Source organism: Pleurodeles waltl, chromosome 5, assembly GCF_031143425.1.
Source record: "Pleurodeles waltl isolate 20211129_DDA chromosome 5, aPleWal1.hap1.20221129, whole genome shotgun sequence".
Lineage (NCBI taxonomy): Eukaryota > Metazoa > Chordata > Amphibia > Caudata > Salamandridae > Pleurodeles > Pleurodeles waltl.
In genome coordinates, this window is record NC_090444.1 from 1148187979 (window position 1) to 1148201878 (window position 13900).

At 40.8% G+C, this 13900-nt stretch overlaps 1 protein-coding gene across 1 annotated transcript in view; it reads right to left on the reverse strand.

The window, feature by feature from the left end:
* The window catches only part of LOC138296332 (uncharacterized), an 89234-nt gene that overhangs the window by 35023 nt on the left and 40311 nt on the right, over positions 1-13900 (reverse strand). The window contains exons 4-5 of the mRNA XM_069235374.1: positions 10150-10407; positions 7206-7297 (exon numbers count right to left, since the gene is read on the reverse strand). Coding sequence (XP_069091475.1) covers positions 7206-7297; positions 10150-10407 — 350 coding nt within the window. The remainder of the gene's footprint in view (positions 1-7205; positions 7298-10149; positions 10408-13900) is intronic.

Here is a 13900-nt window from a genome sequence, read left to right on the forward strand (position 1 = left end):
AGTCTTGTTTTGTTTAGATAAATATTTCCTATTTTTCTAAACCTGTGTTGTGTCATTTTGTAGTGTTTTCCTTAAGTTACTCTGTGTCTTGGTGCAAATACTTTACACCTAGCAATCTGAAGTTAAGCCTACTGCTCATGCCAAGCTACCAAGGGGGCAAGCAGGAGTTAGCGGAGGGTGATTCTTTTTTACCCTGACTAGAGTGAGGATCCTTGCTTGGACAGGGGGTAACCTGACTGCCAACCAGAGACCCCATTTCTAACAGTCTACAAATCAACTTTTTAATCATTTACGATTTTGTAGAAAATAGTCACAAAGACATTGCGTTCTGTTTTTGAGGATGGTTGTTTCTGAAATAATCATCTACATTCTTGAGAATTAGCTTTAGTGGCCATACCATCCAAATGATCAATGGGATAATGCAGCGCCTGGAAAGCTGATGTGTGTTGCCAAAGTTTTGCTACATGTGTTTGGATCAGACGTAACTTAATCCAAAGGAATTGCGAATATAGCAAACAGTTCTTCAAAGAGGCCGGATGAAAACGGTCAAAGAACAAAGCTTTACTGCAATCTGTGGATTTTCTAGAGATGCTGGTGTTCAACCCATGCTCATCCAAATCAAGTCAGACATCTAAAAATGTAATACTCCTATTACTGATAGTATGAGTAAATTTAATCCTGGGATTCAAATGTTCAATTGGGTTTACATTATTGAGAATAAATCCCTCCTCAAATTTGGCCATTAAGATATTTGCATACAAAGGAGCACCCGAAAAGCTAATAGAATTCCTTGTTCTTTGTAAGGAGAATTGATATTCCCACTGGAAATGGCTGTGGGTGAGGCAAACATGAATTACTTCCTATAGAAAAACTTAGGTAGCATGGACCTCTGGAAATTGCAGCAAAGCCCATTCCACTGCTCCAAATATTCTAGGTGAGAGATGGAAGTCTATAACGCAGTAACATCAATTGTGCAGAGCCTTAAGGGGGGCATTTCCCACCACAACCAGATTCTGCAGTTTTCCTAGAAAATCTGTGCTATCTTGCATGTAGGTTCGCCATTGTTGAACAAAAGGTTGCAAGAATGCCTCAAGATTCCTGCCAAGGGGTTCATGTAATGACCCGCACCCATCTACTATCAGTCTGAACGGCAAATCTGTGGGATGTTTATGTATCTTAGGCAGCATGCATAACTTAGGTCTGCCTGGAAAATCTGTAGTCAAACGTTTTTGTATTTTCACTGATTCAGTCTAAAGACAGTCTTCTCCAAGATGGTATCCAAGGTCTTGAGAAAGGCTCATGTGGGATCTTGAGCCAAACGCAAATATGTTGTGTCATCAGAAACGTGATTCATCACTTTAGTTCTATGATAACACGTGTCACCACCAGCGTGCTACTTTTGTCAGCCATTTGTAAGGTGAGTTCCTTGTTAGTAGATAACATTTTCAAGATCCCCAGTTCACTAGGTGTTACATTGTCTGACAAATGAATTACCAAACAAAATACAAAGATAATGCTTAACTAAGGTTTCAATGGTATCTAAAATCTTATGTGAAATGGGTGCAATTAATGTGGATCTAGGTTTGAACTCTTGATATGCAGACTCAGATTAACAGGTTATGCAACATCAGAAAAGTGCTGTAGGTGTAATTTCCTCAAACTTAAAGAAAGCCACTTCAGTTTCGAACAAGTTAGTGTTATAGGTAGGAACAAATGACAAAGCGTTGTTCAACACAGCTGTCTGCTTAGATGTAAATTTAGTGGATGAAATATGATCACTAAATCTTGTTGTGGGTTTGTAAGTTTATTCTTCATTCTCTGTCCTTTTCTTTGTCTTCAGCGAGGTTTGCGGATATGGGACCTGTTTTTTTGCCTTCTGCTGTCTGGTGGATGATTGGCCACTGGACCGGTCAATAAAAGAAGGTGGTCCTGGCAAACAGGTTTCTTGCATCAATGTCGATGTGGGTTGTGGATCAGCTCTGGGATGTTGATCCTGTGTTGCGAGACACCGGCTGGCGAGTAGGGCATAGGTCCTTGTCCGATACTATACTTTCCTCAGAGGATACAGTAGATTTTCTCAATGACTGCCTTTGAGCGGAAACGTCTGCCCAAGTGTAAACCTCATTGAGTTTATAATCAATGGTACCTCATTTAAATCGGTCGTTTTCGCTCTTGGCGTTCTTGGATATAGCTATCCAATTTCTCAGTTCTCAGTCATCATTGATTGCCTAATGTCAGGCTCCATGCATGTTAACTGCCTTTTCAGAACATAAATCTCTTCCTCTAATCCACAAAGGACTTTAAACAATTCTTCAATGGGAAGTAATATTGAATCCAAGGAGTACTTGTTAAGGATCGCGTACCATTTCTCCATAAATGCCTTGTTGAATTTGAAGTTTAAGTAACATAGGTTTGATAGCCAGGCATAGACTGCATGTAACATGCTTGGCTCGATGATATTGAATCAGCGTGGAAGCATGTAATAGGACTAATTTCCTGTTGCAATAAAAATTATAATATTTTAAGTTGTTGAGTAATGGACCCCCCCTTGAGCCCCTGATATTTTAGTTTCTTGAATCAATGAGTAAATCTCCAGAGCCTGCTCAGTTGTGTATGCTTCCATCTGCAGCAGGCAACAACTGTAGAACAAAATTAAACATTTCTAGTGTATGTTAATTGGACTTGGTGTGCAGGTTACATTTATTGTTGGTTAAGCTTCATGTACAACACGGTACACCTACTCTTCACATGTGTGCAAATGTGAAACAGCAGTCTCTTCCACAAATGGGGCTTCATTTTCATACTAAAAGTATGCAGTTGGTGGGTAAGTGTTTAAGGTTAGCATAGGCTGCACTAGGTTTTCAGTAAATAGAAGAAATTATTGTGAACATTACATATTTGATGACCAGTTCATGGAAACATGGTATTTCTATTGTCTGGCATCTCACGATTGTCTTCTCGGCATTGGTGGCAAGTGCTACCCTTCGAAAGCTTGGCTGGCACCGTTGTGACGACTGCACAAAATCTATAGAATTAAAGTACAATCATGTCCATGCTAAGTCAAGGACTACATCTGCAGTTTAATTTCGTCTGCTAAATACCTGGTAAGGGTGCGTGCATGGTTTTGCTGGTTCTATAATGTATGCCTCTGAGAAAGTATGAAAGTAGTACCAATGTGTTGCATGTTCCACACTATGGCCACTGTGTGACAAATTCTCAGTGAAGAACTGCACAAGACATAACCAATAAATAGTTTGTTCAAGATTTAAACAATGAATCCTAGGATTGGGGAAAAGCAACAAGGTGTTTCACATGCTTCTAACTCAAGAGAACGTACTGCCTTACAGAATTATACACATATAGAGGTCTACTTAGTGTATCTATGATGTGCATCAAGTCCCATTTATGGTTGGTTTTAGCAAACCTTCGTTGACAAAGCAGAAAAGCGAGTAACGGGTAAAAGGTAACATTCTCCTCAGTAGATCACCAACATCTTCAATAGTATGAAATGTTTTGTTAAGTTTGCCCACAAAAAGTTTAACAAAGTGGTAATCTTTAGTGTCCATGTTTATTGACCATACAGTGTAACCATTACTGCACGGGACTTCTTGGTCTCTGACTGCCAGCCTTCGTACCACCACTACCCATAATGAGACAAGTTGTGAGACAGACAGGGGCTTGTGTACTTGAGCAGTACAACCACATGGACCCTAACCATCCTGATATTGTTGGGTACCATGGACACCTGTATTTGCTACCCGTCCCTGCTTCTGCAATAAAGAAGTTATTGTTTGAAAATCATAAGTTTGCTGGAGACATCTGTTTACGGATAGCTGGAATGGACTCTGTAAATTATCAATTGCCCTGTGAAACGCCCCACTGCTCCACATCTGGCATGCACCATGGCTTGGAGTACAAAGTCTACTGAACTAACGTGATGTTGAAAGAATGACCATTCACAAGGAGGTCCTTTTATTATTCAGAGTTCTTCTGGTCTCACATCAAAAGCTGCATTGAGAGCAAGGGCAGCTCTACAGTTAAAGTGGTCTGTACTTCCGTTTTGCACAAAACACTGGGTGTTGGCCCGAGGGTCACAAAAGCTAAACTAAAATAATTAGCATCAGGTTATCACATTATCTTCATGCAACAAACTGCCTACACCAAAAAGAATGCAATGGGTTCCATTCACAGAAGGCATTTTGGAGTACATAAAGTAATATTAGGAGTATGTAAAAATAGTACTCCTTTTAGACCTGTTCCCATATTCACAAATGCTTTTGTGGCTCACTCCCTAGATAGCCTATGTTTCTCTAAGATGTTTTAAGCAATATGGATTAATCCCAGTCTCCATACAATAGTGGTCATATTCTTTCACTCTTTCACCCATCTCCCGGAGTGTTCCAATTGATTACAGTGTAAAATGATTAGTCAAGCGATGACAGCCCACTGTATAATACGGAGACTTCTTTGCTTCTCCCTTCCGTTCCACATCTGGCACTCCTAACACACTTGTTCTGCTGCTATAGTGTATTTCCATGTTGCAGAAAATCAGATGTTTTACAGGGAGTGCAGAATTATTAGGCAAATGAGTATTTTGACCACATCATCCTCTTTATGCATGTTGTCTTACTCCAAGCTGTATAGGCTCGAAAGCCTACTACCAATTAAGCATATTAGGTGATGTGCATCTCTGTAATGAGAAGGGGTGTGGTCTAATGACATCAACACCCTATATCAGGTGTGCATAATTATTAGGCAACTTCCTTTCCTTTGGCAAAATGGGTCAAAAGAAGGACTTGACAGGCTCAGAAAGTCAAAAATAGTGAGATATCTTGCAGAGGGATGCAGCACTCTTAAAATTGCAAAGCTTCTGAAGCGTGATCATCGAACAATCAAGCGTTTCATTCAAAATAGTCAACAGGGTCGCAAGAAGCGTGTGGAAAAACCAAGGCGCAAAATAACTGCCCATGAACTGAGAAAAGTCAAGCGTGCAGCTGCCACGATGCCACTTGCCACCAGTTTGGCCATATTTCAGAGCTGCAACATCACTGGAGTGCCCAAAAGCACAAGGTGTGCAATACTCAGAGACATGGCCAAGGTAAGAAAGGCTGAAAGACGACCACCACTGAACAAGACACACAAGCTGAAACGTCAAAAGGGGGCCAAGAAATATCTCAAGACTGATTTTTCTAAGGTTTTATGGACTGATGAAATGAGAGTGAGTCTTGATGGGCCAGATGGATGGGCCCGTGGCTGGATTGGTAAAGGGCAGAGAGCTCCAGTCCGACTCAGACGCCAGCAAGGTGGAGGTGGAGTACTGGTTTGGGCTGGTATCATCAAAGATGAGCTTGTGGGGCCTTTTCGGGTTGAGGATGGGGTCAAGCTCAACTCCCAGTCCTACTGCCAGTTCCTGGAAGACACCTTCTTGAAGCAGTGGTACAGGAAGAAGTCTGCATCCTTCAAGAAAAACATGATTTTCATGCAGGACAATGCTCCATCACACGCGTCCAAGTACTCCACAGCGTGGCTGGCAAGAAAGGGTATAAAAGAAGGAAATCTAATGACATGGCCTCCTTGTTCACCTGATCTGAACCCCATTGAGAACCTGTGGTCCATCATCAAATGTGAGATTTACAAGGAGGGAAAACAGTACACCTCTCTGAACAGTGTCTGGGAGGCTGTGGTTGCTGCTGCACGCAATGTTGATGGTGAACAGATCAAAACACTGACAGAATCCATGGATGGCAGGCTTTTGAGTGTCCTTGCAAAGAAAGGTGGCTATATTGGTCACTGATTTGTTTTTGTTTTGTTTTTGAATGTCAGAAATGTATATTTGTGAATGTTGAGATGTTATATTGGTTTCACTGGTAATTATAAATAATTGAAATGGGTATATATTTTTTTTTGTTAAGTTGCCTAATAATTATGCACAGTAATAGTCACCTGCACACACAGATATCCCCCTAATATAGCTAAAACTAAAAACAAACTGAAAACTACTTCCAAAAATATTCAGCTTTGATATTAATGAGTTTTTTGGGTTCATTGAGAACATGGTTGTTGTTCAATAATAAAATTAATCCTCAAAAATACAACTTGCCTAATAATTCTGCACTCCCTGTATGAGGAAAAACATTGCATTTTAAAACTTCATAATTTATTCAAAACTTTGGGTCAGCGTTGTTGTCTACTGAGGAAGGTTGAGGGACTAATCTGTGGCATCTGCATGCGTTGCACCTCCAGGGCTCAAAAGCATCGAGGCCAGCATTTATAATGCCAACAGGTTTGGCTTCAATGTGCTAATCTTGCTTGCAAATAGGCATGCACGAATTTTGCTTGATTTGTAAGCAGATGAAAACCAGACCTATTTATTTTACCAATGCTTGCTATGCCTCAGAGGCTGTCTAGAGGCAACCCGGTAGTATGGCTGCTAAATACATGGATTTTTGCTTTGCCAGGGCTCAGCCCACTCAAGACACTGTAAAAGGCTCAGCGTGTAGGCGAATGGCCGCTGGCATCTGGCGTGATCTACAGGCGTTTGGATGCCAGCATGACCAATGCAGCCCTGCTTTTAGAATTTTGAGGACAATTGAGAACTATTACATTGGGACTAGCAACATGTTATTTATAGCCCTTAAAAATGTCAAAAGCAGCGCTAGTAAGTGTTATACTAAGCACCCAATTTGTATCTACTGTGATGTTTTTAAAAGGCGTTCAAGCTCCTAGGCAGTGTAGCGTTTGGATTCCTTTATAATGAATAGAAGGGCACTTCTGAGAAAATTGTTTTTCTGCCGAGAGCATCATGCATGTTTAGATACGTATTTGGCAGGAAAATAAAGGTCAACCGGTCCAGTTTATTTACCCCTAAACCTTCCGCGTTTTAGTTGAAGTGGGGGCTTCATATAATCATATATGATCCCCCATATAATCAGCTAGACACTGGAATCTTTATGAAGTACAATTTTTCTCCACAAGTTGAGACAACCATCAAACATGTCCACTACCACCATTGTGCAGTTGGACACTTGCTCATGCTTCCACACACACTTTCCCTCACCACACACGAAATACAGAACTGGATCATATGTAGCAACCTTAACCATAGTATTGGTGGTCCTATACTAATCTGTGAAACCATTAACCTAGGATGAGTACCAGTTACTAATTATACTCCCAAACATAAAAATAAAAATATAGAAACACACCTTTTTTTGCTTCAGTCTGCCCCAGTTGCGCCCGAGAATCCACACAGAGAGCGATTTGCACATGGAGAAATAGTTCTCTACAGTCTGGATACCTAAAAAAACAACCCAAGAGAAATTAGTTGTGCCATTTTAACATTGTCTTGAGCACATAAAAAGGTCTTAAAAACAAGCTGATAACACCAGATTTATCAACAAGATGAATTTAGAATACTGCACATGACCTCACTCGAGTAAACCCACTATGAATCTTCAGCATCCAGATCAGCTTTTGCTGAGTTGGTCTTTGTCCCAGAGTCCAATATTACTATTGATCACATGTAGCAAAACCAACATGATTGTCTGGTAGGTGTCCAGGCGTAGTTGTGCAGTAAATGATTCAAACAGCTACCTTCTTCAAAAGAATGTCTAGATTTCTGAAGGAGGCAAGCATGGGATGCCAATCTGGTGAAGGTGGGTTCCGTTTGTTTTTTGTCCGTGGGCAGGAATATGGCATTTAGAATGGCAAAGTATATGCCAGAGATTCAGGTCTTGTTGCCTGGCGAGTGGTTGCTGCCTGGGGCACACACACACCTTAATGGGTGTTGATGGAGGCTAGGTAAGTTTCACATGGATATTTGTTAATTGATGCAGGGATTTGCTGCAGGTATGAATGACTTGAATTTCAAAGCTCGAGATGGCTCTGTGGGATTGTGAATATTTGCCATCAACCTTAGAATTGAGGAATTCAGAAAAATGGAGACAAGCATGGTCTTGGGGTCAATACTGACTTCAGACAGTGGGGAAGACAGTCAGGGGAGCCAAGTATGTTGTGGAATGTAGTTAGAGCATCCTTGAGGACTAGAGAAAATGTGTTTTGGAGATTAATTCCGAGAAAAGAAACTTGCATTGTCTAAGTTATTTTGACTTGCTTGCCCCTAAGAGTGGATCAGGTTCGGACTGGCCTGTAGGGCAATTGGGTAGTCCCTAAAGATAAGTGTGGGATGGTTTTCTGGCGGTTTCTGGGCCTGTTTTATGGTCTGGAGGCCCGAATTTTTACTGCTAATTTCCCTGACAGAACAAACATTGCCCGCTTCAAGCTCCGATGCATGCAGTATCCCAAATTTGCAAACATAGGACACTTTTTTTTTTTAGTTTTCTAATTTACTAAAGGGAGCCACTTTTATTTTGCTGTGCAGGCCTATTTGCAATCGCAATCCGACCCTCCTCATGTTCGTTATCTATTTTGGTGCTCGAGCATCACTGTAAAAAAAATAGGAGAAGCATGGAAATGGAAGTGTTAAAAAAAAAAAAAAGGAGAAGAGCAGCAATGGCAAGAATTAAAATGTTTACATTGAATAGGGGAGCATAAAGAGAAAAGGGTCACACATAAGGAGAAGACCAGAACTGTAACACAGCAAACTAACGTGGCAGCAAAGCAAGGAGAAAAAAAAAGGAGATCCCAAGTTCGATAATGAGGAAAAACAAATAAGAAAACTTGTAGTCCACAATGGAGCATGACTGCAATTTCAGTGGACAACGGCTCTAAACAGGTGGTATTCAGGCTCTTCTAATAAAAAGATGAGTCACCCTAGGTAAGAACCTGTTTAAACCAGCACCTTTTCCCATTTCTTCTAAAAATAATGCAAGTTTGAAGGCTGGTAGAATGCAGAATGCACAAGATGTGCACACAACTTGCACACATGCAACTCTACCTCGGTCCGATCAACTTCAGTTGATCCTTCTACCGGTTCCACCTAACTAGATCAAGTAACATGTATCTAGGAAGTCATTTCTATCCTGTAAAACAGATGTTCTACGTTTGACAATTTACCATTGTTGGAAACTTTGTAATTGCTTGCCAGTTGTTCTACTGTAATTACACTTGCTGAAGAAATGGAGTTGGTGTATTCAAAACATATCCACGTTTAACCTAATCTTGCTTAGATCATAGTCTTTTTGGCAATGGGCCACTGGGAATCTAACTCACTAAAACACAAGGATCCTTATTAATCTCCTCCTAGCACCATGGGAACTGATCGCTCTAAGGTAAGAGGTGGGCAAGATGCCGTTCAGTTCATGCATTCAGAGCTCAATTTTCACTTTGGAAAAAAAAAAAAGTAGAAGCTGGATTCAGACCACACATCCTGCAGCAGATTCATGTTGCAGTCCCTCCAGGTGGCTCCATTTCGAGCCTTAAAATCACCTTCCGCTCAAATGCGGCTGACCGACACCCAATCTTTCACCCTCCCCCCAAAAAAAACCTGCATCTCTTAGGCACAGACTCACCAATATTCCTCTTCCAGAGTCAAGTGTACAACTGAAGTTCTCACTTAAACAAAACAGAACCTAAAGCGAATGCTAAATCTTATAGTGTCCTTGTTTCCCCCATTTCAGATCTTGTGTAGAATGAATGTAAATACACCTGCCTTGTTTAAGGTGAAAGGGGTTCACTCTTCAGCAACTTAGCAGGTTTTTAAATAAATGTTATCTTGTCTACAAATGCCAAAGTCCAAACTCACCTACCACCACACATACTTTTCACCCATGGTAGTGTAATACTGGTTCACTAACCAATGTTTATGTCCAGTGACAAAGGAGCACATCGCCTACTCCCTTCCAGACTTAGATGTTCCACTCCCAACTTTAAAATTCTACATCAATATCTGAAAAGCCACTGAGGATTTCAACCATTATCACACAAAGAGACAGTCACAGTGGTTGATTTAACTCTCAAGACCGTCACTGAATTATTCTTGTAAAAACTGCAGACTGCTATACAAATCTCAAGAGTAGCCATCCACACAAGCGGATTACACAGCAACATTGTTCATTTATCTTGGGCGACTTGATTTCAATTTCCCAAATATACATGTTTCAAACCCGGACGCGCTAGTTGAGATCTAGAAGTAAAAATTCTGGAGTCCCTGGAATTTAGGATGACAATTGTTTGTTACAGATACATTACCTAAGTTTTCATCCCCTTTGGCCAGCCTTCCATTCCAGAAATCACTTGTGATGTGGTGAAGTGAAGCCAGGTACTGGACGTTGCAGTCTTTTTTCCCCCAGGAGGAAACTTTCTGCTTGTTGAACCTTTTCCACCAGAGGAAGATTCTTTGCAGTTGTTTGGCACAAGATTTTGACAAACCAAACAACCAATAGGTAAAAAGCCACTGGAATCTAAATCGATTATATTGGCCAAACAGCCAATCCAACTCCTCATGACCTAGTGAGAGAATAATAGTGGATTATTAAGTAAAATACCTATAAAAAGTACTGTGCAGTTTATGCCCATGCCACCGATCTTGGAATCATACTAGTGGACAAACAATTCGGCGAGAAGATAAATAAGTGATCATTTGAAAAGGTTATTTCCCTTTTCCATATGTCCTGTGCTGCATTTAGGATTCCCCATAAAGGCCTAATATAAGCTGGAAAAGCTGATACAACATGACAAGTGCCTGGTTGTGCCAGTTTAATTTACCACAACATAATTGACAAAGGTCTTTCTCTCTGCCATAGTACAGTCACTTGAAGTAGCTCATGCAGTGTTCTCACACTCCCACTGATGCAACCCCGTGCTCCTGTACCAATCCAAGTGACCGACTGACATCCTCCACATAACGGATCTATCTGGTTCCAGGAGAACCCTTAACAGCCTTCTGCCGACCCCATTCCAGCTTGTACTTTTAAGAAACCTTACTGTAAGAACAATAAAGCTATCAAGGTTTAGTTTGCATTTATGATTATATCAATTGCAAACAACCAATAAAGACTGGACATGCCATGAATTTGTGGCAACAGTGCAGTCCGAAAACTAACTTAAATTGTCAACTGTAGATATTGAACTAGAGAGTATTTAAAGTCATGCTAGACTGAACTTCCAAAAAGAAAATCCCCAGAGCAGCCAACTATCCACTCAATGACCCAATCCTGCAGGATCAGGCAATTCTTCATCCTACACCCTTCTTGCAACCCACACCAACAGCCCACACTGCCATCCCCACTACTAGAGCATTTATGCTCTGGGTAGGGAAAAGGCTTCCTCCAAAACCATAGCTTTTATACTACATATGGATCTCTGATGCAGATTCTAGAATACTTTGAGTAGAATGGGCAAGAGCGACAGAAGCATCACAATCTACAAATGGACCGTTAAAATAATGTTGAATCCTATACATCCCATGTGGTTTCATACATAAGCATATGCATTACATAATGCCACATTGCAGATTGCCTTCAATGGCATTTTTGATTTCAATGTTGCAGCAATATGGATACAGGCCTGAAGGAAATGCAATGTAACAATGTTTCACACTCTAGACCAAGGGGACATGGACCGGGAGGGGTGGAGGGGCTGCTTCACTAGCTACTGGTCTGGCAATATTGATGCACATCCTGTGATTTTATCATGAATAATTTAACTATGTGTCTTACATACTTATGGAAAAAATTAAATTTTGATTTGGCCATAGTACTTTATAAACTGAAGCAGTACATGGCTGGCTATTGTAAATAGCTGTGGTGTTTCAAGTACAGACACATCAAGAAACTTGCCTTGATATGGTATATTACATACCGGGGTACTGTGGCAACTAGATTGGCTATGGTTATGTCAATTGTGCTTTGCCTTCTAGCCCGCTGCACAAATTTGCTTGTGTAGAGCTTAGCATTTGGAGGAATTGTGAAAACTGGTACCACCTAGGTTCCTTAAGCTAGAATAGATATAGCTGAAAAACTATTTGTAACATTAAAAAAAAGATTAAAAAAAAAGGAAACAATATATTGTATATGCTGCTACAAAAAGCCTAAGTTTTTATTTTTTTTTATTTTTTTTATTTTAAAAATGGGACCGGCGGTTGCATGAAAACCCTTCCAGAGAGGGTCCGGCTCAATCAATACAATTTGAGGTTGAATTGCTGTTTAAGCATTCCAGTCCATCCCTTTTCACAGAGTAGAACTATTGGACAAAGCAAACAAAGAACCCTCAGTATTGGTAAAATGTCAGCTTCTACCTTTGTTACACAGAGCTAGAAACTCCAATATACCACCTTCATACTCATCCCTTACAACACAGTGAATGGGACTGCGGGAACAGGGACATAGGTGGAAGAAGAGGCGCAAGACAAAACAGAGCACTTTGATAACATCTTGACCATACACAGAAGTAAAGCGTAGGGAGTTACCCTAGAACAATATTTCAGTTTGTAATACAGTAAATAAGCAAACACAAATCAATTGCAAATTGTTTTGTATTTGTCACAATTCATTTCCTTTTGACCAAATCCACTCAGTCCACTCCTAACAGCATGTAGCCCTCGCTGCTGCATGTCGTTGTGTAACCGATTCTTAGCCCCTCCCTAGCAATGTGCAGCACTTTAACTGGTAGCACCGATATACATAGGGCATTAAGCTCTCGTGCTTTTAACATCTTCCAGGTAGTCTCACAGGTGGGAATTTTTTTTTACACATATGCAACTCTTTCTTGATGTAGGTGGTGGATTTTTAAATGTATCCAATACTGCCTGCGAGGTGGCCTGAGAATACCGACATTCTTTGCCCTCCTGGATGAACCTCTCTCAATAGACCCTTGCATGGGGTTCCCCTGCATTAAGGAAACCTCAGAAAGTATCACAGCTTCCAAACTACTATGAACCATATTCCACAACTAACCCATTCGGTTTTTAGGAGACTAAATTTCACCTGCCCATCTCACTCTTCTAATGCCAGATCTTCCGGAGTGCCATACATCATTCCCCAAGCCTTCTATCATTTGCTCACCCTTTTAGCATGCTGAGATTTCTACAGCATAGATTCCAACTTTCTCCAGACTCTACATCGGTTACATTTTAATAATGTTAGCTATTACACATTTGTAGAAGTCTGCAGAGTTGCACAGAATGTCAGTTGCAGAGAGAAATTTCACAGGGTTTAATCTCATCTGCCATTGCCACACTTTTCTTTGCTTCTACAGCCCCCACCTCCCACAAATACATCTTTTCATGAACTTCATTTTCAATGCTACTTGTCATACCTTGACTTCTCATTGATGTTACTGGATTTTAGCATGCCTTTCTTATACTCAACAGCTCTTCCTGGGAGTTTTCAGACACTGCCTCTGTATATTCTGCTATGTCTGGACAATGGGCTTTTCACCTAGGTCTTCTATTGCACCACTCACTGTGCTGCACCTAATCCAAACCATTGATGGTAGTCCAAAGCCCCAGCTATTATCAGTGTGTTGAACGCAGGATTACCATCTGCACCAGTTAACATGGATATAGTGGGGGCTCTAAAGAGCAACTTCTATTGGCCTCCTTCCAGTAACCACACCACAGTTCAAGAGAAGCAGCAAGTCTCTTGTCTCCACACTAATACATGCAGAAGCAACAACTTCAGCCAAAGAAGTACTCCTATATTCACAAGCACCCTGAACCTCACATGCTTGACACCACACGCCTTGCAATTGTCCGTACCCTGGTTTGCCTGCCTTGATCTAATAAATTCCTTCACAAATTTAACCTTTTGAGCACAGAACAGAAGGTTTGAGGTCAGGCTCAATTGCATTACTTGGTGCCTATTTATGTTTTCTTAAAGCTTGAATAGAAAAATAAAAATTAAATGAATAAAATTGGGTCAACTAACGACCAAATTACCATGTTTAAGGCAAACTGATCACGCTATGACCAGACAGGCGTGAGAGCGTAGAAACCCATATT